We start from the raw sequence: 25,959 nt of genomic DNA, 5'->3' as shown, positions 1-25,959 counted from the left end.
CCTCTTATCCCAGAAACTCTAAAAGGGTCAGTTCTCCTCACTGGACCATATGCCCCTAGAGAACAGAAATTGTCACTCATTTTAGGGTCTCATCCAAGAACCAGAGTCCTCCACAGAATACAATGCGTATGTTCCATTCCAATGGTTTTTGTTTTTGTGGTTATTTTTTATTACAATGTTTATGAAATAAATCAGCCATTATTCTGAATAATATTATAATTCATCTATACTGAGCTTACATAAACCAAGAAACAAAGAAGGTCACCCAACCAGAACTGCTCTACATTGTAAGGGGGATTATTATTCACCTTCACTTTTTTTTTTTTTTTTTTTTTTTTTTGCTGTGGAGGCAATTGGGGTTAAGTGACTTGCCCAGGATCACACAGCTAGGAAAAGATTTGAATTCAGGTCCTCCTGACTTCAGGGCTGGTAGTCTAACTACTGTACCACCTAGCTGCTCCCATTTTCACTTTTACATTTGATTCTCTCATCAGAGCAGGGTCCTCAAACTTTTTAAATAGGGGGTCGGTTCACTGTCTCTCAGACTGTTGGAGGGCCAGACTATAGTAAAAACAAAAACTTTGTTTTGTGGGCCTTTAAATAAAGAAACTTCATAACTCTGGTTGAGGGGGATAATCGTCCTCAGCTGCCGCATTGAGCTCACCGGAGTAGTTTGAGGATCTCTGCAAGAATCAGAGTAAGATTCACTTTAAGGAGGGGAACCTGAGTTATAAAAGGGTATCATGGAGTCAAGCAGCCAGGAAGGGAAGGAAAACGGGCTTGAAATACAAGCAGCCTAGTCCTTTACATTCTTTCTATTGTGGCTGTTCAGAAGTTCAGTCCCCCCAATTTACTGTGACTGTGTTCACCTTTGGGCACATCTGGGAGGTAAGTACTGTTATCTCCACTTTACAAATGAGAAAACTGAGAGAGATAGAAGTGAAGAGATCTATTCAGGCTGGTGCCCAGGCCACATTTGAGTTCCGGGTCTTTCTGATTTCATGTGCCATCTAGATGCCTAGCAATGTAATATAATATCCTTATATATAAAGAAATGACAAAACAGGTGTCTGCAAAAATTAAAAAACCTATAAGAATTGACTGCAAAGTGAACACAATCAGGGCAATTTATACAATGACAACTGCATAAAGAAATAACTTTGAAGGAGTAAGAACTTATCAATTCAACTACCAACCATATTTTCAACGAAGGCAACATGTGTTTTCCAATTCCCAACAGAGAGGTGACAGACTCAAGACACAAAGTTAGACATTTTTGTATTTGGCCAATGTGGAAATCTGTTTCCTCTGTTCAGCTGTAAAGTTATGCACTTCCTGGTGCCAACCTATCTTTCTGATCTTTATTGGATACTGTCTCCTCTGCATTCTGTGGTCCTGCAAAACTTGTCTTCTCCCTGTTCCTCACATATCAGACTCTCACTCCTCATTGTGTTCTTGCACTGACCATCCTCCACAGCTGGAATGCTCTTTCTCTCTCTTCTGATTCTTAGAATTCTTTCTTCCTTTAAGAAGAAACTTAAGTACTACCTTCTACAAGTCTTTCCTCATAATTCAAACTATTTTGCAATTAGGTATTTTGTGTTTACTTCTATTTATTCTACATATCCTTAAATATGTATTTGTTTCTCTAATATGAATGAAAGTTCCTTGAGGATAGATTATTTCATTCTTTTCTATCTGTATCCACAGGGTCTAGAATAGTACCTGGCACAGCAGTAGGTATCTAATATTAACTGACTGATAGGAGAATATAAAAGAACTTAAGAGCCAGACTACATAAGATATCAAATGCCTTGGTAAAGACTAGAGAGACCCTGAAAGGTTTTGAAGCACTGGAACCAAACTACATTCTGATTTACCCCCAGAAAAGGTTTACTTGTACTATAATCCAGATATGTTGTAATGAGGACCTGAAGTATAACAACTAGGGGGAAAAAGAGGTTCAGGTGAACTGGAGAGATATTGTTGAAACATTCTTTTTTTGATTCTTCTCTATTTCGTTTCCACCCTTAGCGCATAAAAGGCTTGGTTTTGTATGACAGAAAAGTAGAACAAGCAGTAAGTAGGAGGAAGCCCAAGGAATTTTATATATAAAAATAGTTTATCACTTGCCAAATATTTGTTGATTTGATTTATAACACCACCAAACAGGAGAGAAGTTAAAATTCCTCAGCTACTTGCATTAGCACCCAATTTATCCCCTTAAATTAGACTTCCATCTTGTCTTCTCCTTCCTTTAGTCCTTTCCTAATTTCTCAGCTTCAGAACCAGATAAAGAACCAATAAAGATGATGAGCTTCTATCTGGCTTATTCTGCAGTCTTATTGCCCTTGGGGAAAGGGAGGGTTGAAAAAGAACACCAAATAGCTTTGGGAGAAATATTTATGAATTTCCTTCCCAACCACATTAAGAAGTCCAATTAATTATGAATACCAGTCCTTTACTCTTTCTCTGCTGGGGATCCAAAGTGTTAGAAAAGACTTCTAAAGAAAAGAATAGAGTAAAGAAAACTTGGTTTCTTTCCTGGATTAGGTTCCCAAAATTCCCCAATTGATATAGTAAGTAGTCACAGTATTAATATAAATAGTTCTTAAAACAATTGCAAACAATTAATATATGAAAGACTATTCCAAATCATTAAAAGAAAGGGAATCAAAACAGTCAAAAGGTTTGCCTCACATTCAGCAAATTAACAAAGATGTCAAAAGATAAGAACAATCCATGTTTGAGGGACTATGAGAAAACATACTCATAAATGTAGGGCCCAAGTAGAATTATTGATAGATTTACCCAGGAAAGCAATTTGAAATCATGCAAAGAAAGTAACCTAAAAGGCTCCACTATTAGAACTGAAAACAAAGTACATACTCAAATAGCTAAACAAATCCAGCAACATGAATGTAATGGAATGTCACTGTTCTGTAAGAAATCATGAGTATCATGAATACAGAGAAGCCTGGAAAGATTTATATAAACTAATATAGAATGAAAAAAGCAGAACCAATAACTACGAAACAACATAAATGTAAAGAACAATTATCGTAGTCAAAGGTGAATGTTGCAAAATTGCAAAGAAAAAGCCCCTTGTATGGAACATTACATATATTTTCGAACTTTGATGTATGGATTGGTTTTGCTAAATACTTTCTCTCCTTGGATTTCAGAAAGGCCTGGAGAGACTTATGTGAACTGATGTTGAGTAAAATGAGCAGTACCAGGAGATCATTATATACTTCAACAACAACACTATATGATGATCAATTCTGATGGATGTGGCCATCTTCAGCAATGAGATGAACCAAATCAGCTCCAATAGAGCAGTAATGAATTGAACCAGCTACACCCAACGAAAGAACTCTGGGAGATGACTATGAACCATTACATAGACTTCCCAATCCCTATATTTTTGTCCGCCTGCATTTTTGATTTCCTTCACAGGCTAATAGTACACTATTTCAAACTCCAATTCTTTTTGTACAGCAAAATAACTGTTAGGACATGTATGCTTATATTGTATTTAATTTATATTTTAACATACTTAACACGTATTGGTCAACTTGCCATCAGGGGAAGGGGATGGGGGGAAGGAGGGGAAAAATTGGAACAAAAGGTTTGGCAATTGTCAATGCTGTAAAATTACCCAGGCATATAACTTGTAAATAAAAAGCTATAATATTAAAAAAAAATTTTTTTTAATATTTTCTCTCCTTTTACTTTCTTTTTTCTTTTATGTTATCTGTGATGTGATGGAGGTACAGAAATGTTGAGGGAAATTTAGTCAATATAAAAAAAATGAATATGTACAAGACTTATATGGACAGATATAAAGTGAAGTAATTAAAACCAAGAAAACAATATACACAATGTCTACAACATCGTAAGTGGAAAGAATAATTATAAAATTTAAATTGAATACCGTGAAATCATAATGATCTAGATTTTGTAGCATATAATAGTTTATAGACTATTTTTATTTGGACTTTTTGATAGGGATTGGCTTTTTGGAAGAAGGAAAGACTATACTGGAAATGTAGGTGATTCAAAATGATACAGCAATACAAAATACTAAATGGCACAATGTTAGATAGAGTGTTAGACTTAGACTTAAGAAGGCCAGTAATCTACCTGGGACATTCAGTGACCCAAAGGCAAGTCATTTATCCATCCAGACTTGCTTCCTTACTAGTAAATTGTAGATTAATAACAATTAATAATAATAACTATCTCACGATGTTATGGTAAGGATCAAATGTGCAAAATGCACAATTGTGTAAAATACTCTACAAACCTTCAAGAGCTAAAATATAAAAAGGAGCTCACTGGAGAGAAGAACAATGAGCCACATCTCCAAAAAGATAAGTAGGAGAGAACTTTGGGGTTTATTTATTTGTTTGTTTTGATAAACAATTAGATACTTGTGGTATCAAAGCTCAGAAGTGAATATTTTTTTAAAAAGCCAAACAGTCCCACTCTCAAAGAGCTTACATTTAAAGTAAGACAAAGGAATAATAAACACACACAAAGCAGAAGCAAAGTAAATTTGTAAGAGAACCACAATGTACCTTCTGTGCTTAAGGCCCCATGAAGGAAGGCTACACATTAATTCATCCAGAAAAGAGAGGCTCAACCTTGATACCCTTCTAGGGTTACTAGCAGTAAGTGATTCTCGAATAACTCAAAAAATTTGGTATGGAATAGGGAATTAGTGAACATTCTAACTTTTAAAACCAACCAATTGCAGTGTACACAAAATTCCAAGATGAGGATGAAGTTATAATACTTGATAAGATGATATAATAAACATACTCTCATGATGAGAATGACAGTTAAGTAGGAAGATACAATTATGAACTCAGAATCTCCAGTCTTTAATAGCACTGGGTAAAATGTTTTCTGTATCCAATTCAAAGTAATGTGGCAATCCTAATATACCACTTGGTATATAGTCACAAAATTGAGTATGGCATTTGTAATTTTACTGCTTTGCTGGCATTTGGAAAAGCAAAACAGAAATAATGATCCATATTTTGGACAACTAGAGTAATGTATCTTTCTAATGTATTAGAATAATGTATCTTGCTACTAGCCAACAAATACAAAGTTGAAATCCTAATATTAATAAGTATAGACTATGTTTCAAATTGTTTAAATGCAAGTTGTTCAGAAGAATTTGTGAAAGCATATTAAAAACCTTTTTTTTTTTTTTTTTTTTAGTTTCTCTAGAAATAGTGAGAAATTTCTCCAGATGAATACTCTTTCCACACTATTCCCTTTAGTAAAGTTGAAAGCATAAAGGATAGGGTCTTCCTGCCAAATAAAGAAAGGATCCTAACCAAACTTGACTCTCCTCTTAATGGATCATTGCCTACTTTCCCAGCTGGGGTGCTGGTGTCATGACCCACATAAGGACACTGTCTTCTTTTGAATTTAAAAGTACTTAAGGGGAAGAAATATACAGGAAGAAATTGAGTAGTTTCAGAAGGTTCGCCCAAACTATATTTTAACATGTTAAGATCTTTTCCTTTTTCTAGATTCCTAGAAATGTCATGTCAAATCATCTTGGGGCAAGGAATTACATCAGAGGACACGGAAGATGACCATTTCTGGCTATCTTTCCCTCCAAGCCTCTTCGCCAGTTTGATGAGAAAGCCTATGAACCCCTGCTCAGAAAAATGTTTTTTCAAAGTCATAAAATAAAATATTGCAAAGGAAAACAATTAAACTGAAATAGTTATAACAAAACAAGTTCACAGACCCAAGTTAAGCAACCCCAGGTCTTGTGCTTCAAGGGAAAAGGGGAAATAAGAACTGGTCTCAGGATGTTGGAGTCGAAAGGCTCTGACAGCAGGTCATCCAGTCTAATCGATGGATAACCAGAAATTCCCTCAATATACATTTCAGACCAGTGGTCATCCAATCTAGAGTTGGAGACTTGGGGGCAAGTCCCCTCCAAGTTTAAATGCTAAATGTCATATTGAACAATGAAGGATTCTGAGAGAGTTATCAGCAGGAAGAACTAGGAGAATAGTATCTTGTTTGCAAAGAGAAGGATAGGCAGATCCTTGAATTACTTCTCCACTCTTACAGCTCCTTTCGGTTGACCACTATGTTGCCAATTCCCCCGGTCCGGCCCCGCCTCCTCCGCTGTCCACGTGACCTACCCCGATGCCCTCTACCAAGATGGCTGCCGGAATAGGTCCTCTTTTCCTCTGCGCATGTGCGCTCCCGCCCTGACTCCATTAGTCCCGCCTTCCTGGCTGCAGCTCTAGCCCTACAGCTTTCTTTCCCTCCCGCTTTCTCTCTCCTACCCGAGTCGACTGGGCCCGGAAGTGGATGCCGCCGCTCGGCGGAGAGGACGAGGGGGAGGGGGAAAGTGCTTCCGGGGAAACGGGCCCCGGGCTGGTGTTTGTAAACTTGCCTCGGTCCCTGCGGGGGCAACGGCAGCGGCGGGGCTGGCACCGGAGAGTGAGCACTGGGGGAGGGGTTCTCCCGTACGGGAACACTGCTGGAGGCTGCGCCCGGCAGGTAAGAGCCCGTCCCGGGGAGCAAACCGCGGCCCGGGCTGACGACTGTGCCTCAGGCCCCTTCACAGGCCGCGGGGGAGAAGCGCGGGCGCGTGCGAAGCAGGCGGGGGAGGAGGAGGAGCAGGAGCAGCAACAGCAGCAGCAGCAGTAGCTGTAGAAGCACCAGTAGCAGTAGAAGCAGCAGCAGCAGCAGCAGCAGTAGCAGCAGCAGGAGGAGTAGCTGCACTAGCAGCAGCAGCCGACGGCAGCGCGCGCGCACTCCTCTCCTCTCTCCCCACCCCCCTCCCGACACCCTACACCCCCGGCCCGGGGCCCGGCCAATCCTGCCTGAGCGCGCGCGCGCTCGATCTCTTCTCTGGGCCGGGGTGGGCGGGGGGCTCGAGGAGCCTCGGGCGCGAGCACGCAGCCGGGCCTCCCTCTTCCCTCGGCGTTGTCGCGGCCTCGCGCCCGTCCTCAGCGTGCCGCCCGCCTGCCCGGGGGAACCCGCGGCCCGGCCCGGAGCCTGTACCCACGTGGGGCTGGGTCCCACTTCCGCCTGCCTGCTTGACTGCCCGCCTGCCTTCACTTCCCAGAAACTTTTCTCGGACTCTGCGGCCGCTGCCGGGAGGTCCCTGCTAACCTCCTCGGGTCTGTTCGCTCCCTCCCCCCTACCTCCCCCGTCGCTTTGTTTGCGACTCGGCGGACTCGTGCACCCCTTCCCGGGGACCGGCCTCCCAGCCGCCGGGGCTTTTGTTCGTCGCCAGGAGGAAGAGGTTAACTTGGTCCCTGCTGCATAGACCCGGGAGAAGCTTCGGGGGATGAGCCCCTGGAGCCTTGCCCGTCCTCACCTAGCTGGGGCACCTTGGCATCTGTCAGATGGAGAGGGTAGAACTGAATTGTATTCCGAGCCTCCTACCTGTAATCTCCAGAATGAAGTAAGGGATAATAGAGTGAGGGGAAGAGGAAGGAGCGCCAGTGCCCCTCAGTCTTTAAAATAAATGTAGACCTTACAGTCTTCCTAAGCCAAATCCTATTTCTTTTTTTTTCCTTTTTACCACAAGAAGCATACTCAAATCTCTATTTAACTCCCTATCTCAAATCCGTGCAATATGGCTTCTTCCCTCCAAAGGCACCTGTGACTAGCAAATTGCCAAATCCTTGGGCTTGTTTCAATCTTCCTATTTGCACTGTCTGTAGCATTTACTGCTTTCTTCCTGGACGCTCTAGGTTTGGGGGGATATTCCCTACCTGTTTGACAGCTTTTTTCCTAGTCCTCACTGACCTGGAGCTCATTTATCTTTATTCGGGTGACTCCCAAATTTACATATCCATCCACTCCTACTCTAATCTTTGAGTATTTTTTGGACATTTCTAATGAAACTCGTGAAATTAGACAAATCACTTAATCTCCCTAGACCTAATAGTTTTTTCTTATGCAAAGTGAAGAACTAGACAAGCTGGCCTTTGAGGACCTTTCCATCTCTAGATATATGATCTGATGTCCAAAATAAATTCCCTGACAACCAGAACCTCTTAATTTGCCACATTTGTTACCCAGGTTAAATGACTTGAGTCTCCATTCAAGTCCTGTGAATTCTACCACCACTGCATTTCTTACATCTGATCCCATCTCTCCATGAATGTGGGTCTTCACTCTAATTCAGACTATATCACCAATAACTTCCTCCTGATTGCAGTTTGACCCCTCCCATCTCCCAACCATCCTTCAAACTGCTGTCAAAATGATGGTCCTAAGCACAAGTCTGCTTCTAACACATCCTCGCTCAAAAAGCTTCAGTACAGTAGTTCATAATCCCTTTTTGTGTGGGTTATGGACCTTTTTGGTGAAGTTCATTGATTTTTCCAAATAACATTGAATGCATAGAACCAACTATTGAAATAAAGATGTAATTCTTTTCCCTCTGAGTTCACAGGCATATATACCCTTGAGCCCTTTCCATAGATCCCAAGTCAAGAAATTCTATTCTACTGGTTTCCTCTTGCTTCTGAGATAAAATATAGTTTCCTCTGTCTGGCATTTAAAGCCCTTTTCTAGCTGCACTCTCCAGACAAGCCAGGCTGTTCTATTTGCTGTCCCTTACATATAGTATCCATCTCCTGTCTTCATGTCCTTGCATAGACTGCCCCCTAGGCCCAGAATTCCCTCCATCTTCACCTCCTTTTTGTAAAACTTAGCATCTTTCAGTACTAAGCCCACATGCTATATTATACTAGAAGCCTTAAATAAATACTTCCATCAGCGTAGTTGACTCCCCTAAAAATTAATTTCTACTTACTTTCTATGTTATTTCCCATAATTCTCAGCATTTTTAATCTTTATATTCCTAGCCCCCAGAACAATGCCTGATGCTTGTTAAGGGTTTTAGTAAATATTTGTTAACTGATTTGCTGGGAGTTAAATTTCAGTTTCTGGTTTTAACATTTATTTGTTTCTTGGACAGGTAACCTCTCGGGGCCTCAGTTTCCTGGTCTATAAAATGAAGAAATTGGATTAGATGATATCTAACATCCCTTTCAGCTCTAATGATCTATGTATGCCTGGCTTAATGACTCCTTTCTATGAACTTTGTAGAACAACTCACAAAATAATCCCACCCCATATTATTGTAGTCCATTTCTAAGTAGCCGGATCTCAGTAACCCCTGTCTCACTTTCTAGTTTCAGGTTTCTGAGACAGATTCAAAGCTACCTCCAGAGACTTGAGCTGGATACTGAAGACGGGCAGATTTTCATTTTATTCTGAGAACAGCCAGAAGCCTATCAGGAAACAACAGTTGAAGTTCAGCATTATCTTCTCTTTATGGGGTGCTGAGGTCCAGTGGCAGCCCAAGGCCTCTCAGTATGGCAGCAAGAGCATACAGAGGACATGGAATGAGGAGACCACAATGAAATGTTGACAGTTGCCTCTGAATACACACTAACCAAAGGAATAAGAAACTTTTGAACTGTTGGATCGCATTAAGTGAAGTGGGCGGCATGGCTCAGGTAAGGCAGTCTAGAAGGTAGTCTAGTCTACTCTTGAATCTATGCCACGCCAGACATAGACTCTGTGCAGTGGTCTCAGTCATCCTAGATTGATGACCTAAGTGCTATTCCGAGCACTTAGAATATTTTCCCATCAGAACTGTCTTTTGAATATAAAATGTCTAAATTTTCTCCTGAAAACTGTCCAGCTCTGCAACCTCAACTATGAGGTTGTAGGCACCTTATAGGATGGAGATGGGAAGGGTGAAGAAAAGGGATCCATTTTTGCATTTAAGATTCTTTATAAACATGAAGCACTTTGCAAAGTTTTTCTACCATACAAGCAAAAATATGCCATGGACTTATGGCTAGACGTTGGGAAATGCTGGCCTAGAGAAAGGAAGAGAGGCAATCTATAGTCTTTACCTTCACTGAGCTCCCAGTCAAAACTAATAAGACACATACCTCAGGAACAGATGTAGGGCTTAGAAAGTAACACATAGGTGAGTGCTGATAAATTGTAAATTGAGTACTCACCTACTAAGGGAAATAAAAAGCCTGATTAGGGAATTATGGTCAAATAGTGGAAAAAACAGCAAATAGAGATGTAAGAGAACTTTATAGACTTCCTCAGACACTAACCATGTGACTTTTGGCAAGCTCTTTAAGCCTTAGTTTCTTCATCTGTAAATTAAGAATAATCATAACTACTACTTGTAGTCTCTATCATTTGGGATTTTTGTGAAAATGCAATGAGATGAACATGTAAAGAGTTTATATGATTGTCAAATATTTTTATTATTGGTAACGGTCTAATAACATTAATAAGGAAAAACTTCCAGGAAGGGAGTACAATTTTAAATAGGATTTTGAAGATGGAAAAGCCTCTGGGAAAGGCTACACTATCAGCTAAACTCTGACTTGTCCATACAACCTATTCTTCTCACCAGGCTGTGTGCTCAGGGTGCAAGGAGGTGTGTGCTTTAGCCCTCAAAGAGTAGCTTGCTTTAAGTCATCTGTCCCTGCCTTTACTGTCTTTTTACTTTCAAACAATATGGATTTCCCATTTACTATAAGAAGGATTCTGACAATTTTAGCATCCTGTTTGCCTGTCCCCTTTGATGGAGCAGAAGAATCCTTACGATTGTCCAGGCAGCTATAATATCTCTTGTGTCTTCTTGCCCCTTCTTTAGTGAAGTGGTTGGACCCTATTTATACTGTTTAAAAATATCAAGCAATAAGGATCTTCAGAGACTTTTACTAATCATATACCTTATTCAATCATTAATAAATACCCCTGCTAGCCTGTGAAAGTATTTCTGGTTATTTAGTCACTGACCACAAGGTTTCTTCTATCTCTAGATTTTTCTTACATATTCAGAACAGTTTGCCCTGAAAGGCATATGGTCTGTAGAATATGATAATATTCTGATGAAGTTGCTAAAAGCACACATTCAAGAAGAAAGTGGTTTATAGTGCTGAATCTTTCTAGCATTTACTTCACAACTATTATTGGTTATGTAGTTTCTAAGAAACCAGGAGGCCTCAATCTTCTACCTCCCACTTTTACTGAGCCTTAATATGCACACTGGTATGTGGAAGCCCTGGTTGAATTTAATGTTTCCTTTCCTTCTTGGTCTAGACCTACCTACTTAGTATTTTCAAGATCACTCTTTCTTTCAGATAGGGGGAGGTAGGGGATGCCAAGAGTCATATAGTTGTTAAGTATTTGAGGTCATATTTGAACTCAGGTCCTCCTGATTTCAGGGCTGGTGCTTTGTCCACTGTAACACCTAGCTGCCCCTCAAGGCCACTCTCTTAATCTCCCTACCCCAAACTTTACTGTGATCATTGTTAACTATTTGGGGAGAATGTCAAAATTGTCTTGTCTTTGCTTCTAATGACCTCTCTTATAATTATCCTTTGCTCCTAAACTAATTTGAACAGGCTAGCTCTCCAGTGGATAGTGCTCTGGGCTTAAAATCAGGGAGACTCATTTTTTGAGTTCAAATCCCACCTCAGATACTTACTTTCTATGGGACCCTGAGCTCTTTGCTAATTCTCTTTGCCTCGTTTTCTCATCTGTAAAGTGAGCTTGAGAAGGAAATGGCAAAGTGCTCCTCTATCTTTGCCAAGAAAACCCCAAGAGTTGGACATGACAGAAATATTTGAACAACAAACTAATTACTAAATCCAAGTAAAGGTCCAATATATAATTATTCTTTCATTGCTTCTTAGTGTCCTAAAATTCATTGTGTTCTCTGTGAAGATTTGTGTTCATTTGTTGTCTACTTTGAATGAAGCCACTCTTAGATGATAGGTCTCTTTCTATAAACATTAGTCAGTGCTGTCTTGGTCTTGGACTGAACTTGAAGTCAGCAGAGGCTAGGAACAACAGTAGATCTCTGATATAATTGCAAGTCATGACCCCTTTCTGAACCTTGTGTTTAGCCTTTAAAAGGTGGTTATTGTGAGGGTCCAGCAACTTCATCTGTGGCAAAATCTAAAGTGCTATCTGAAAATGTCTCTTTTTATCATTAACAATTGAAAAATTATGGACCAAGTGAATCTCTGTCAGATATTAGTAGCATACTTCAATAATTTCACAGTAACAACAATAATGTCAAAAATTGAATAAAATAAAGACAGCAATAATAAGAACAAGAAACACATAGGCAGAAATGGAGATGTTATAGTTCATTTTCTTATTCTCCTGTTGGCCCACTCGTGCCTTTCATGGATATTATCCATCAAACATCTCTTATTTATGTGTAGTGGTAAACCAAATCTCACATCAAACTGGACACTGGACAGTCACAAATACCAAGTCTAGAAATCAAAATGCTAATCAAGCAGCATAGTATTGGAAATGAAAAAAAATAATAGAATGGTAACATATATTTCCTTACTGTTATGCAGAAGTTGATGTGTACATAATGATTTAGAATTTCTGAGAAATGGCTTGCAAAGTCTTTCCTAAACAATTGGTAATTCTCTAGGTCAGGAGTTTTTAAATTAGGGTCTGAGAATATGATTGTATTTTGTTTCTTTTTTAAAATTTAGATGTCTTTTTTAATATCATTGTTTTCTTTGTAATCCTATATATTTTATGCACTTAAAAATATATTTTTTGTTAAAGCTTTTTATTTTCAAAAGATAATGCATGGATAAATTTTCAACATTAACCCTTGCAAAACCTTGTGCTCTAGGTTTTCCTCCCCTTCCCTCGATGGCAAGTAATCCATTATATGTTAAACATGGTAAAAATATATGTTAAATTCAATATTGCATTTAAAAATATTATTCTGAAAAGGGATCTGTAGATTCCATCAGACTACCAGAAGGATTCATGCCACAAAAAAAAATAAGAATACTAAATAAATCTATCAGTTTCCTATAAGTACTATCAGAAGTTAAGTCCATCCACTTCAACCATAGTTCAATAATTTTCAGCTTTAATTATATAATGAAATTTATAGTTAGTAGGTGCTTAATAAATTGTTATTGTTATTACTGAGGAATTATTGACATGCTAACTAACATTAGACTAAGATTCTCTTGGTCCATAGTTTTTCATTTATTAATGATAAAAATAGACATTTTCAGATAGTACTTTAGAGTTTGCCACAGATAAACCCACTGGACCCTCACAACCTCCCTCCTCCCCTTTAATGTTTAAATGTTATATATTGATCTTTTGGTTGTCCTTAAGCATAATTGTATTCTGTGTGTATCTACATTTATTCATGCAGGTGAAATACAGCCACATCATGGCTTCTTTCAGCCTTTCTGTGAAGATAACATTCAATTCCTTTTTCAGCACCTCTATAAATTAGACCCCATTTTCTACCAGATACCTTCCATGGTAACAACAATCCTGTATGATGAGAATAACAGCTAACATTTTCATGGCACATTAGGATAAATGGAACACTTCCTGATAACAGTCAGCTAGGGAAATCTAACCTCCTTCTTCTGTAAATGAAAAACTGAGGCTCCCTTATTTGCCCAAGATTACACTCAATCTGTGTCTTTAGAACTTGAATTCAGGTCTCACCTGACTGGTTAGCATTACTTCTGCTTCATTCTAAAACAGGAAAATCAAATATAGTACAAAATGAAAAAGTTGAATTAAAATCTTATAAGTATACAATTTTGTATCCAATTATGCTTTAAAGTTGTCCAAGTTCATACTTCACAAAATTTAATCTATGTAGAATTCCTGTTGAGCTAAAATCTCTCCATAGATCTCTAGAGGCATCCCCTCTCACCACCTCAATTGAGTTGCCTGTCTCATTCTTCACAGGAAAAATTTAGCTCATTGAGAAAATCTTCTTTGCCCCTCCTTTTCATATCATATCACTCAGATGCCTTTCCCTACTATCTTCTTCACCATATCTCATATCAAGAAATATGAATCCTTCTCTTTGCCAAGGCAAACACTTCTATATGTAAGAGGGATCCTAATCCATCCCATGCACTATTATTCTCACTCTCTCTAACTCTTCTCCAGTCTCTCCCTCTCTACTAACTGTGGTCTATAAATTCTCCCCTAGTCTTTAAAAAAAATAACAAAATAAAACTTTTACTTTAATCTATCCCAGCTACTTATCTCCTATATCTCGCCTCCCTTTCTTGGCTTAACACATTTAAAAAGCTGTCTCCTCTCACTTTCTTGTAAACCTCTAAACCTCTGCAATCTGGCTTTTGATTTCATTCAACTGAAACTGCTCCCCAAAGTCACCAGTGATCTCTTACTTGTCAATTTTAATGGCTTCATCCAAACCCTCATCCTTCTTAACCTTCTCCAAATCTTTTGACAGTGTCAGTCACTCTTATTGATCCTTTCCTTGCTGATTTGTCTCCTACCTATCTTAATTCTTTAATTTTTTTTTTTTTGGCTAGATCTTCCAGGTCACACTACATACACTAGTAGTTATTTTCCAAAGTTCTTTCCTGAGCCCTTTTCTCTTTTTCTTGACAGTCTCTGTAGTAAAATCCTCTGCAGTTATCATTTTAATAAGTTGCATTTTCTAAAATTTGGCATGTATTTCAGGTTTCTTTGTTGCACAGTGTTAGAACATTGCTTTTGTTCATCTGTCCAGCTCCTATAGATTCAATTGTCATTTTCATGCAGATGATTATGGATCTATTTACCCAACCCTAACCTCTCTCTTGTCCTCCAGTCTCACATCAACAGCAGCTGCCCATTGTGTATCTTGAATTGGATATCCAATAGACATCTCAAACTAATACATCCAGAACAGAATTCATTAGCTTTCCTCCCAATAGACAAGAATAAAATGTAACGATTACTATTGAGTGTACCACTGTCCTGTCAGTCATTCAGCCTTACAACCTTGATGTCATCATCCACACCTGCCTTGTACTCATCCCCCACATCCAAGTTGGTATCAAGTCTTACCCACTGTACATCTAATCCTCTTCCCTTCATTAGCCTTGGCCCTCTGAAAAGGCTGCCTACCTCACAGTGATTCTTGTTCCACTCCATCCTACACAGAGCTACCAAAGTGATCTGACCTCAGCTCTTCTGACTCCATCTATTCCATTGGCTCCCTCTTACTTCTCCTTGCTTTTTAAAACCCTTAACTTCTTCTGCCTTTCCCACCTTTAAGGGAGGGGTTGTTTGGGGAGGGGTTAGCATTCTTACACATACTGTGTGCTTATTAAATGTTTGTTGACTATTGATTGGCTTTGCTTCCCTTGTTGTTCTCTTCAATATAGTGACAATAGCCTGCTTGATGTTTTTTGAACATAACATTAAATGTCCTGAATCATGCTTTTTCACTGGTTCTCCTCCATGGCTAGAACACTCCCCCTTCTTGACTCTGCCCCCTTTCTTTCTTCAAGACTCTGCTCACATCTTATCTGCAGAAGGCATTTTCAGGGCTTTTCTGCTTCTGTCATCCATCTCTATCTCACTGTTCACACAACCTCTGATTTCTTTTAGGTCCTCAGTACCTCTTATAGCAGGAGCCTTCTGATCCTACCCCAAGAATCTCTCTACACTGGTCCACCTTGGGCACAGTTACCAAATTGTTTTCCTTAAGCAGAGAGGTCACTGCCTTGATCAATGAACTCCAGTGTCTATTATCTCTAGGATAATGGTCCTTCTAGTTACCTTCTAGGTAACTAGTCTTGTTGGCCTTTTAAAATCCTTCATAACTTGATCTTAACTGCTCTTTTCAGCATTATTGTTCATCACTTGCTTCCATGTGTTCAATGTTTCCTTGTTGTCCCTCACACATTGTACACCACTCCTCATCTCTGGATCCCTGGTTACTTATACCCCCTTTTACATGAAACCTCTGGGTTCCCCAGATGCTCATTCCCCATCTCCCTAAAGGATCTCCTATTTACTGACAATGCATATTATGCATTTGTATATACCTGTGTATGATACATATATACATGCAGTCTATATGTTTCCTACAAATACACTGAAGAAAACTGAGTGGAGACAGAAAGGAGTACACTTTCTTCTTGGCAGTTCATGGAACCTGTACAAAAATTGACCGTATATTAGGACATAAAGACTTCAAAATCAAACGCAGATCATGTTACAATAAAAACTACATTCAATAAAAAGCCAGGGGAAAATAGACCAAAATTGGAAACTAAATAATCTCATCCTAAAGAATGAATGGGTGAAACAGCAAATCATAGACACGATTAATAATTTCACCCAAGAAAATGACAATAATGAGACAACATACCAAAATTTGTGGGATGCAGCCAAAGCGGTAATAAGGGGAACTTTTATATCTCTAGAGGCCTACTTGCATAAAATAGAGAAAGTGAAGATCAATGAATTAGGCTTGCAATTAAAAAAGCTAGAAAAAGAGCAAATTAAAAACTCCCAATCAACATTAAACTTTAAATTCTAAAAAATAAAAGGAGAGATTAATAAAATTGAAAGTAAAAAAACTATTGAATTAATAAATTAAACTAAGAGTTGGTTTTATGAAAAACCAACAAATTAGATAAACTTTTGGTAAATTTGATTAGAAAAAGGAAAGAGGAAAATCAAATTGTTAGTCTTAAAAATGAAAAGGGAGAACTTTCCACTAATGAAGAGGAAATTCAGAGCAATAATTAGGAGTTACTTTGCCCAACTTTATGCCAATAAATTTGCTAACCTAAATGAAAGGCATGAATACCTTCAAAAATATAGGTTGCCCATATTAACAGAGGAGGAAATAAATTGCTTAAATAGTCCCATTTTAGAAAAAGAAATAGAACAAACTATTAATCAACTCCCTAAGAAAAATCCCCAAGACCTACAAATAACTCTGAGAGTGTGTATACATACACATACCGATTGATGTGTTGCTCCAATAGGATACAAACTTCTTGGAGCTGTTTTATTTTGTTTGTTGCAAGTGGAGGAAGACGTACTTTGTCTTTGTGTCTAGACAGAGGCTCTTTAGCTAACTCTTCGATGAAACAAAAGTCTTCTAGTTACAAGGAGCTTATAATTTCTCTACAGTGTTGTTAGTATCAAGTTAAATCTTGTTGCTCCCTTTTTATTATGCTTTTGGTCTCTTTACAAGAAGACAATGCCATATGCCTATGTTACCCAGAAGTAGGAAGGCTTTTTCTTTCCTTGCTTTGGGGAAAACTCCTTGCCCTGGTTTCATAAGTTTTACCACAGCATGTCTGAGTTTTTTCCTTGTCTGTCTTAGAACAAACACCCTTAGTTCCATTTCTATTTCTTATACTACACATCCCCATTTATTAAGTTTCCCCTTCTCAGATGACTTTGAAGGCTCACATAATTTTCAGTCCTCAAAAAAGGAATTTGTTCATTCCGTACTTAACAATGTCCCAATAAGCCATTTATTTTAACTAGATTACATAGTGGATAAAGTACTGAGTCAAGACCTGAGTTCAGATCTAACCACAGATACTAGTTGTGGGATCCTAGGCATATCACTGGATCTCCACCTGTCTTGATTTCTTTTTCTGCAAAATGGGGTTGTTAATAATAGTATCTGATTCTCAAAGTAGTTGTGAGGACAAAATAAGATATTTGTAGAGCACTTTGCAAACCTTAAAGTGCTATATAAATACTAGCTATTATTATTGATTACATAGACTTCCATTTTGGAAGTTAGTGTGGCAGAGAAGAGGTAGGAACTCTCTTTAGCATCACTTTATAGCTGAGAATTTTTAGTCCTCTAAGTTGTGGGAAAATTATATCTGGATGTCTGCCTTTATGAAATATTCAGTCAGGTACAATTTTCATATAGCCAATCTTCAGATTCCTACTTTGTAATTATCTTAGCTCTGAGGAACTCTCATTTTAAAAGTGAGAGGATTGTCTAGCAGAAGTAAATGCTCACGCAGAGACATACATGTATGCATAATCTAGCTCTAATAAAGTTCCTTCCAGAATCTCATTTTGTTTTGAATAAGATGTCATCCTCTGTTCTTAAATATTGAGATAGGTACAATCTCTAATAGATTCTACTAAACAGAAAAGGCTTTAAGTAAAAGTCTGGTGATGAATTATAGGTTATATATCATTTATCTCAGTTCAGAGAAATTCACAGAAAAACACCTTCAGAGTAATGAATTTTTTTTGGCCATCCCAATTCTGAAATATTATCTAAAGTTAGAAAAGATTTGAGATGCAGCAGAAGAGAAAATGTTTACCATATTGAGATTACCCATTGAGATGTATACAGAACCTGAAAAAATGAGACAAATATGAGCTGGAATCAATTACTGTTTATCAAAAAGAAATTTCTTTTGGTCAAGAAATGAGTAATATAGATTGGACAGAGCAGGAATAGGCTGTGAGATGATATGAAAATAGCAAAAGATAAGAATTCCCTCTGAACTGTACTGTATTAGAAATAGGACAAATCTCTTTGCAGAGGGGATGCAATGGACAGGGCACTGAACTTGGTGTCAGAAAGACCTGAATTCCAACTTGGCCTCAGACAGTTATTATGTGACAGACTATTATTATGTGACACTTGGGGTAAGTCACATTTCCTCAGCGCAAATGGGAGTAATAACAGCCCCTACTTTCCAAGATTGGGGTGAGGATCAAATTGAGGTGCTTCACACAGTGCCTACCATAGTCAAAACTAGTCTTTTCTAGCCTATTCATTTAACAAACAGGCTTAAATACATTTAAGTAATTTGGTCAAGGTCTGTCCTCTTCCTAGGGTTAGAGTGAAAAAGTAGAAACAAAGCACAGAATTTGGGATAAGGAGACCATAGCAAAGTGATTTAACCTCCAGGAACTTTACTGACTTCATATGATAGATGGGGGTAGCAATATTTGCATTGCCAAGGTATTGTGAACCTTATATTCTGGAATAACTAGTCCTAACTTATTAATGATCTGAAGATCCTCAGGGATACCAGGTCTCTTCTGAGGGTGACATGGAGACTTTCCTGGGGCAGAATTCTCTTCCCCCTCCCATAATCCTTTCCCCTTCCATTTCAGCTGAAATCTGAACCTTGGCCCCACTCACAACATCTTTGAGACTGGAGATGACCCAAGAGCTGAGCAATATCTCTCCAGACTATCCTGAGTAGGGTTAATTTGTGATTCAGAGCAAGCCCGTGGCTAAATTGAAACCAAACCAAACTCTAGCATACAGATTATTGACAAATATAAGTCACTGCTGAGAATTCTATATACCCAGGTTCTATTATTCTTAGTTTCTTCTCAAATCACAATAATAACAGCTACCATTTATATAACTCTGGCTAGTGTCAGGCACTATGCTGAGCACTTTATAATTATCTCATTTGATTGTCATAACAACCCTGGGAGTTGTGTTCTATTATTATGCCCATTTTACAGATGAGGAAATTGAGGGAAACAGGTCTTGCCCAGAATCAACATAGATAGTAAGTGTCAGAGTCTAGATTTGGGCTGTTTCTGACTCCAGATCCAGAGAGCTCCATCCACTTGGCACCTAGATTTCCCTTTTTTATTTTAAGTAAAATAAAAGACCAATTTTCAAAGCAATCAGCATGAAACAAGCACGTCAGAGTAAAAGAATGACTGGTTCCTGGTAGGATCAGTCAAGATTAATCAATAAGCATCTTAATAAGAGTGCCTTATGTGTCAGGATAGTCAGAAAGGGCTTCCTGGAAAAGAGGAATGTCAAGTAAGGATTAGAAAAAGTTGAGGAATTATGTCTTGAAGAAAAACAAAAGCCATCTCAGGCAGGAGGAATGGTAAGCTTTATATAGCTATGCTTAAAGAAAAACAAAGATAGTATTTGATGATTTGGGAAAGAAGAAGGCTATTCAGGAATAAAGGTTGGCTTGTACAGAGCAGGGGACCAGTTGTGTGGGTGAGGGAACATCACCAAGATTAGTCAAACCTGTCAAGTCATCTGACCTCTCTTCTCCCAATCTAGGCGAGTCTCCTAGCCTGTGAGGGCCTTGCAGGTGTGAGTTTGGTCCCCACGGCAGCCAGCAAGAAGATGATGCTGAGCCAGATTGCCAGCAAACAGGCAGAGAACGGGGAGCGAACGGGCAACCCAGAGGTGCTGAGGTGCTCAGGCCAGGTACAGCACTGCGAGTTGAGTGACCTGGGTTTTCCGTTAGAAAACTCTGGGCTTTTGTTCAGCCAGATAGGGAGATGTCCCTTCCTTTTCTCGGTGCCACCAGCTCCCATTGATTGCACTGGGGTTGGGCAAATAGGTATTTTTGTACTTTTGAGGGAGGGTCTTTTCCCTGCCTCTAACCTTTGGACGCCTCAGCCTGAGGAGCTATGAGAAGATAAGAACAGAGGTTCTCACCGAGGCCCCACTCTCTGATCTTTGGAATTGGGAAGAGGGAGGAGTCCATCACATAAGACTCATTTTTGAGCTTATCATGTGTCAGAAAATAGTGAGAACCTCTCTTCTTATCCTGTCTCTGCCCGTTTTTATCTCTGTGGAATAGACTAAAACTTTAAATATGATCTTGTATTTAAAAGGGTCACCGAAAAGATGGAGAAAAGTCACGAAACCGAAAAGATGACAGTACTGCAGCTGAAGCTCCTCCACCAAAAAAAGTTAAAAAGGCAGGTAATGGGGCAGGCATACTTGGGGCTGGAGGATCCCTTCCACTCCTCTGCTTCATTAGGAGCATTGCCCCAAAGTCTAGATCATTTAAAAACTTGGTGGGTAAGCAGGGGGTAACTAAGAAGACTTGCCCTGTATTGGTGGGCCACGTGGCCCAATCACTCTCCCCTCTGAGCCCTAATGTCTTCTTATATAAAATGAAGGTAATCAAGTCCAAGGGTAACAAAACAGAGTGGGAAGAACACTGCTCTTGGAGTCAGAAAACCTAAATTAGGGCCTAACCCCCTTAGCATCATGAAGAGGCAAGTCATGTAAGCCTTCTTCCCAATCAGTAAAATAGAGGTAATGGTGCTTGCACCATTAATCACAGGAGAGTTGCTCTTCGGCATAGGAAGGAGGTGATTGTACAACAGAGTTCCTTTCACCAAAGACCATACAAACCCTCTGAACCCCTCCCAAAAAAACACACTTAACATGCTTCACAGATTGCTGTGAAGATGGTGTTTTATGAATCTTAAAGATCATACCTTAAGGTAAATATTATTGAGGTTAGCTAAGTTAATTAAAGTTAAGATAAAATTACCAAATAATTAATGTAAAGGGTTTGTTCAAATTGGCCCTTGAACTATATGGATTGCCATTATTTGGTTTCTGACCTGGGTTAATAAAGACAGAGAGGAGGTGAATGGTATGTAGGATTCTATAGGAAAGACCGAACTTGACTCTCATATTCCAGGTTCTCCAAACTTGGACTGACCTAATCCCAGTAATGGAGAAAAAGGACTTTCTTTAGTATAAACAGCAAGAAATTAAAGCTAAGCAACTACTGGAAATGCTACAGTAGAATAGGGTTTTTAAGGAATAGGGAAATATTAGGGGCTCCCCCTAAAGAAACATGTCTGGTTGTCATTCCCCAGATGGTGGTTGTGGAGCAGAATGGCTCTTTTCAAGTCAAGAGTCAAAAAAACTTTATTTGCGAGCAGTGTTTTGGAGCCTTTAGAAGTAGTTATCACCTCAAGAGGCACATCCTCATTCACACAGGTAAGCCTTCTGCCTATATCAGGAGAGAGAGAGAGAGAGAGAGAGAGAGAGAGAGAGAGAGAGAGAGTGTGTGTGTGTGTGTGTGTGTGTGTGTGTGTGTGTGTGTGTGTTAAGATACTCCCACCATCCCCGTACAGATAAATACAAACAAGGGCACAGAGCCTGTTCTGTACTCCCAATCTCCAAAGAGGAAGAATACTTTTAGATATAGAAATGTGATGGAGGGAGGTGAGCTCATACATGAGCCCAATGATCTTTGGAGGATTGTCTCCCACCTCTCCCCCTGCTCAGATTTCACTGACTAGGCAAAAAGTGAAGCAGTCAGTGCAGAGTTAAAGGGTGATACAGATTTCATGAAGGTACCTGGGATAAGAGTGTCTACCATATTGATTTTTCCTTGTTCATCTTTTCCCTGCCATGCTTAGGGGAGAAGCCATTTGAATGTGATGTGTGTGATATGCGATTCATTCAGAAGTACCATCTGGAGCGCCACAAACGTGTGCACAGTGGGGAGAAACCCTACCAGTGTGAACGATGTCAGCAGGTACTGCGCTGATTTCTCCACACTCATCTTGCTCCTCTTTGCCATCAGTATCCACTACCCTTTCTCAGGATTGAGGTCCATGCAGAGCTCCTGCTTGTTATCAAAAGCTAATATCCCCAGCTCCCTCACCTGCCCTGGAGTTAGCATCTCAGGGTGAGCTAAATTGGCTCTTCCTGACCAGTGTGGGATAGTGTCTATTGTTGTGGTATCCATCATCCTTTTGACTGGTCTTACGGGAGATCTTTCGGGAGGGTACCGAGGGAGTCTGAAGGAGCATATTATTGAGCATCTCCTAGTGTGGTAAGAGATTTAGAGCCCTGAATTTAGACAGCATAGGAACAAGTGCTGTGCCATCTAAAGGCAAACCTTAGGGGTCAGGTCAGGACAGAATAAGGGAAGGGGACTGGGTCTGAAAAAGAGAGCCCACTAGCTTGGTCCTTCATTGTCTTCTTAGGAGCTTACCTTCTCCTTTTTTCTCTTCCCAGAGCTTTTCCCGGACAGATCGTTTGCTCAGACACAAACGGATGTGCCAAGGGTGTCACTCCAAAACCCTTGATGGGCAGTTTTCCCTCTAGGCCTGGGGCCCAGGGTGGTGGGAAGGATCAGAAGAGCTTGCTGAAGATGCTGCCCCCTCTGGTTCTGATGGTGCCACCACCTCCCACACCTCCACATGCCTCTTCTTTCTTCTCTTCACGGAGGAGGGGAGCAGGAGAGTCAGAGACCTAACCTACATCAGGGGACAGGGCACCAGAGCCACAGCCCTGTAAATAATCTGAGATTTTGGTGGCTGGAGGGCTTTCTCCACCAATTCCTGGGAGGGTTGACCAATCTCTGAACCCTTGATTAAGCCATGGAAAGGGACTCAAGATACAGGACCAAGACAGAACAGTGGATCACACAGCCATGAACTCCACCTGGGAGTGAAGACTGGGAAGCAGTGTGTGTGAATGTGTGTGTATGTATATGTATACAGAGACGTATATATGTACATTTGTGTGTATGTTTGTGTGTATACATATATATGCATATGTGTATGTATGTATGCATATATATATTTAATCCAAAAGTGATTTCACCAGATGAACTGTGGACATAGATAACATGAAGGCATGGTACCCCAGGGCAAAGCAGGGACCGTGATTGTCCTGCTCATCCCCCACAAATGGCATTCTGGTTGCATTTTGCCTTCAGCGTTTACATGCCCTGTACCTCACCTTCTCTGAGGCAGGTGAGGAGCAGAGATGGCCGGCAGCTGAGCTTACCATGGGCTGTGGAAAGGTCCCTGGAAGGCAGGGGCAGTTGGATACAAGCAAGAGTGGATAGATACCTCCTTTTCCCCAGTGGAGTAGCAAGAGTTGTGCCCATGTATGTTAAAGCAGTTTGTGTGACACAAATACTTAATGGGGCTGGCTCAAGTGCCTTTCGGAGGAAGCTATGGAAGGAGGCCTGGGGATCACCCCCTCCCTCTTCTTAGGGATCCTAAATCTTGAAGGTGGCTTCCATGTAGCCTAATTTTCTGATTGCCTTCCCCCATTGCCACTGATGTCCAAATAAAAGTGGATGGGTTGGAAGTTCTGGGTGCCAAAAAGCAAATCAGCACTGTGCCCTCTAAGGAGTTCAACTAGCTGCTCTGTGTCAATTGAGTTGGGTCACAACCTGCTGAAGAAGTAAATGAAACTGGAGTCTGCCTCTTATCTTACTCCTGAAGGGGGGAGGGGAACAGCTTTCCCCTGTACCTACCCACCCAAGTCCTATCACTGTATTGAAATGAAGATGGTTGGTTCCTCATAAAGGAAAGAATGAGAGGCTCTTCTCCATAGCCCTGAATGTGGGAGGGAGCACAGGAAGCTGGTTGTAATGACTGATGGAGCTAATGTGGACTTTACTTTGCTCAGTACTCTAGGTTCACTTGTTTCATGCCCCAAGGTCTGATCTGTTATGTTTATCTGTGTGCAGCACCTATGTGGATGTCTCAGAATAGATGGTAATGGCGCCTCTTCTGTCCCAAACCCAAAGGGTTCTTGGGAAACTGATTAGCATCTATGTGATTTCAGGGGATTTGTATATTGAGGATTTTGTTATTTAACAAACTGAGGACTCTGGTATTTCTGGCCTGAGTTGAGTGAGAGCTAGGATTTCTTGAACAATGTTACTTTGGAAAGAAATCACTCCTTCCTCTAAAGCAAAAGATGTAAGGGATTTTTTGGGGAAGGTGGGGCAGTGTCTCTCCCCATCTCCCATCTTAAACTGGGAAAGTTGGGTCAGTTACCTGTGTCTTGTGAGTAGGGTAGGATAGTAGGAGGCAGGACTAAATGAGAGCAGGGCTGGGGCAGCACACTTGTGGCCATTCCCTATTGACAGGCAGTAGGGGCCAGAGGGAGAAGGAAGCAATCCTGCTTGTCTGAAAGGGGAATACTCAATGAAGTCAGAAAGGGATCCTTGGCTCTTGGATTCTGCACTTGACAGGAACTGAGATTTTGCTCAGTCCTCCCAGTTTTATTTTCACACCCATTTCCCTTGGTCTGAATTCTATGCATTCTTCCTCCCCTGAGCAGTGAATGATCCCTGGAGGGGGACTCTTAATGAATTTCAGCCAGCTTTCTGGGTGTTTGGGAGGTGAATCCTGGTTGCTGGGTCTAGGATTTCCTTGAATGTCAACAATAAGGAGTCTTAGGAAAAGCAAAGCTGGATTTAGAAAGATAACCACAAACAGCTCTTAAAAACCGGGAAGGCTTCTTCCCACCCCCTTGCAAGACTAATTTTTTTGGGGGGGAATCAGGGGGTTTTTATGGGGGGGAGGGGTAAAGAGTGGGAAATCATGTGAATAGGTCATGTGCTGATTATTCTAAGTCAGACTGCTTCTTCAGCTTTTGCCAGAGCAGCTGAAGGAATGGGAGGGAGCTAATGAGTGTAATAAGGGACCAGGCCAGGCCAGCTCACAGCCATCACTGGCATATAGGGGGAAGCCTGTGGCTAATTCTGTTGCGATGGGTGCTAAGACTTGAGAGGAAGGGGTGCTGCACACCTATCCGGCCAGGCCTAGGAGCCTCACCTAGTGGAAGAAACCACAGTAGATTTCAAGGACTCCTGGATTGAATCCTTCCCATCCTCCTTGGTGCTGCAGACACTACAGCTGGGAGGAAGGGAAGATGAGCCAGTTTATAGGGGAGTTGCTACACCAATGTAGCATTTATCCAATACCTATATCTCCTCCAGCTTTTGCCCTTCCTTTTTTGTCCACCCTGGCATTGGAGGGTCATTGAAACCCCCTCACCAGCCCACTGTGGCTGTTTAGCTACTGATAATGCCCCTAGGCTTGGTAGCCAGAGGGGTGGTAGTCTCCCTGGCCCCCTGTTCCTAAGTCCTTCCCACCATCCTACACAGGCCTTGGAGCTTTTATTTTCATCATCCCCTTCACCCTCTCACCCTTCCCCCCTTTTTTTTAATACACTTATTTTGCTATTGGGGGGTGGGAAGGGAGTAACAGATGGACAAGAAATTTTAAATGGTAGTTTTTATAAGATGTTATAAACTTGTATCTTTTTACCATTCAAAGTGCAGTGTATGTTCCTTTGTGACATATTTAGAATATTTAAATAAAATGGGGGTTTTTCTATATTGTCTGCCTTTGTTGGGGAGGGTTCCATTTTAGGTTGCTTTCTTCACCACAATTTGGGGAAGGAAAATTTGGCATCCTCGCTGCAGCTCCATTTTTCACCCTATCATTCCTTGCCTACCTATGTCTCGCGGTTCACAATGCTGCCCTTTGCTACAGAGGAGCTGTCCAGGGAACAATAGGTGG

At 40.4% G+C, this 25,959-nt stretch overlaps 1 protein-coding gene across 2 annotated transcripts; it reads left to right on the top strand.

Moving 5' to 3' along the window:
- The first annotated feature begins 6,171 nt into the window (after positions 1-6,171).
- On the top strand, positions 6,172-25,773 carry ZNF740 (zinc finger protein 740). Of its 2 annotated transcripts, none has more exons than XM_051963626.1 (7): positions 6,172-6,546; positions 9,204-9,530; positions 19,922-20,071; positions 20,485-20,571; positions 21,490-21,613; positions 22,039-22,157; positions 22,643-25,773. In XM_051963626.1, the coding sequence occupies exons 2-7, from the start codon at positions 9,522-9,524 to the stop codon at positions 22,730-22,732; spliced, it is 579 nt and encodes a 192-aa protein (XP_051819586.1). In that variant the 5' UTR covers positions 6,172-6,546; positions 9,204-9,521; the 3' UTR covers positions 22,733-25,773. The 2 variants fall into 2 exon arrangements, with proteins under 2 accessions (XP_051819586.1, XP_051819585.1); XM_051963625.1 differs by lacking the exon at positions 6,172-6,546 and adding an exon at positions 7,644-9,077.
- The last annotated feature ends 186 nt before the right edge of the window (positions 25,774-25,959 follow it).

The sequence above is a fragment of the Antechinus flavipes genome, chromosome 5, assembly GCF_016432865.1.
Source record: "Antechinus flavipes isolate AdamAnt ecotype Samford, QLD, Australia chromosome 5, AdamAnt_v2, whole genome shotgun sequence".
Classification (NCBI taxonomy): domain Eukaryota; kingdom Metazoa; phylum Chordata; class Mammalia; order Dasyuromorphia; family Dasyuridae; genus Antechinus; species Antechinus flavipes.
The sequence above is the reverse complement of the archived record's forward strand: the minus strand, read 5'-3'. Positions and strand labels throughout refer to the sequence as shown.

Bases quoted from the DNA above. Each gene is read 5' to 3' on its own strand.
- ZNF740 (XM_051963626.1), top strand. The intron at 20,572-21,489 runs GCAGGTAATGGG...GTCATTCCCCAG, and splicing joins CACCAAAAAAAGTTAAAAAG to ATGGTGGTTGTGGAGCAGAA. The intron at 21,614-22,038 runs GTAAGCCTTCTG...TGCCATGCTTAG, and splicing joins GCACATCCTCATTCACACAG to GGGAGAAGCCATTTGAATGT.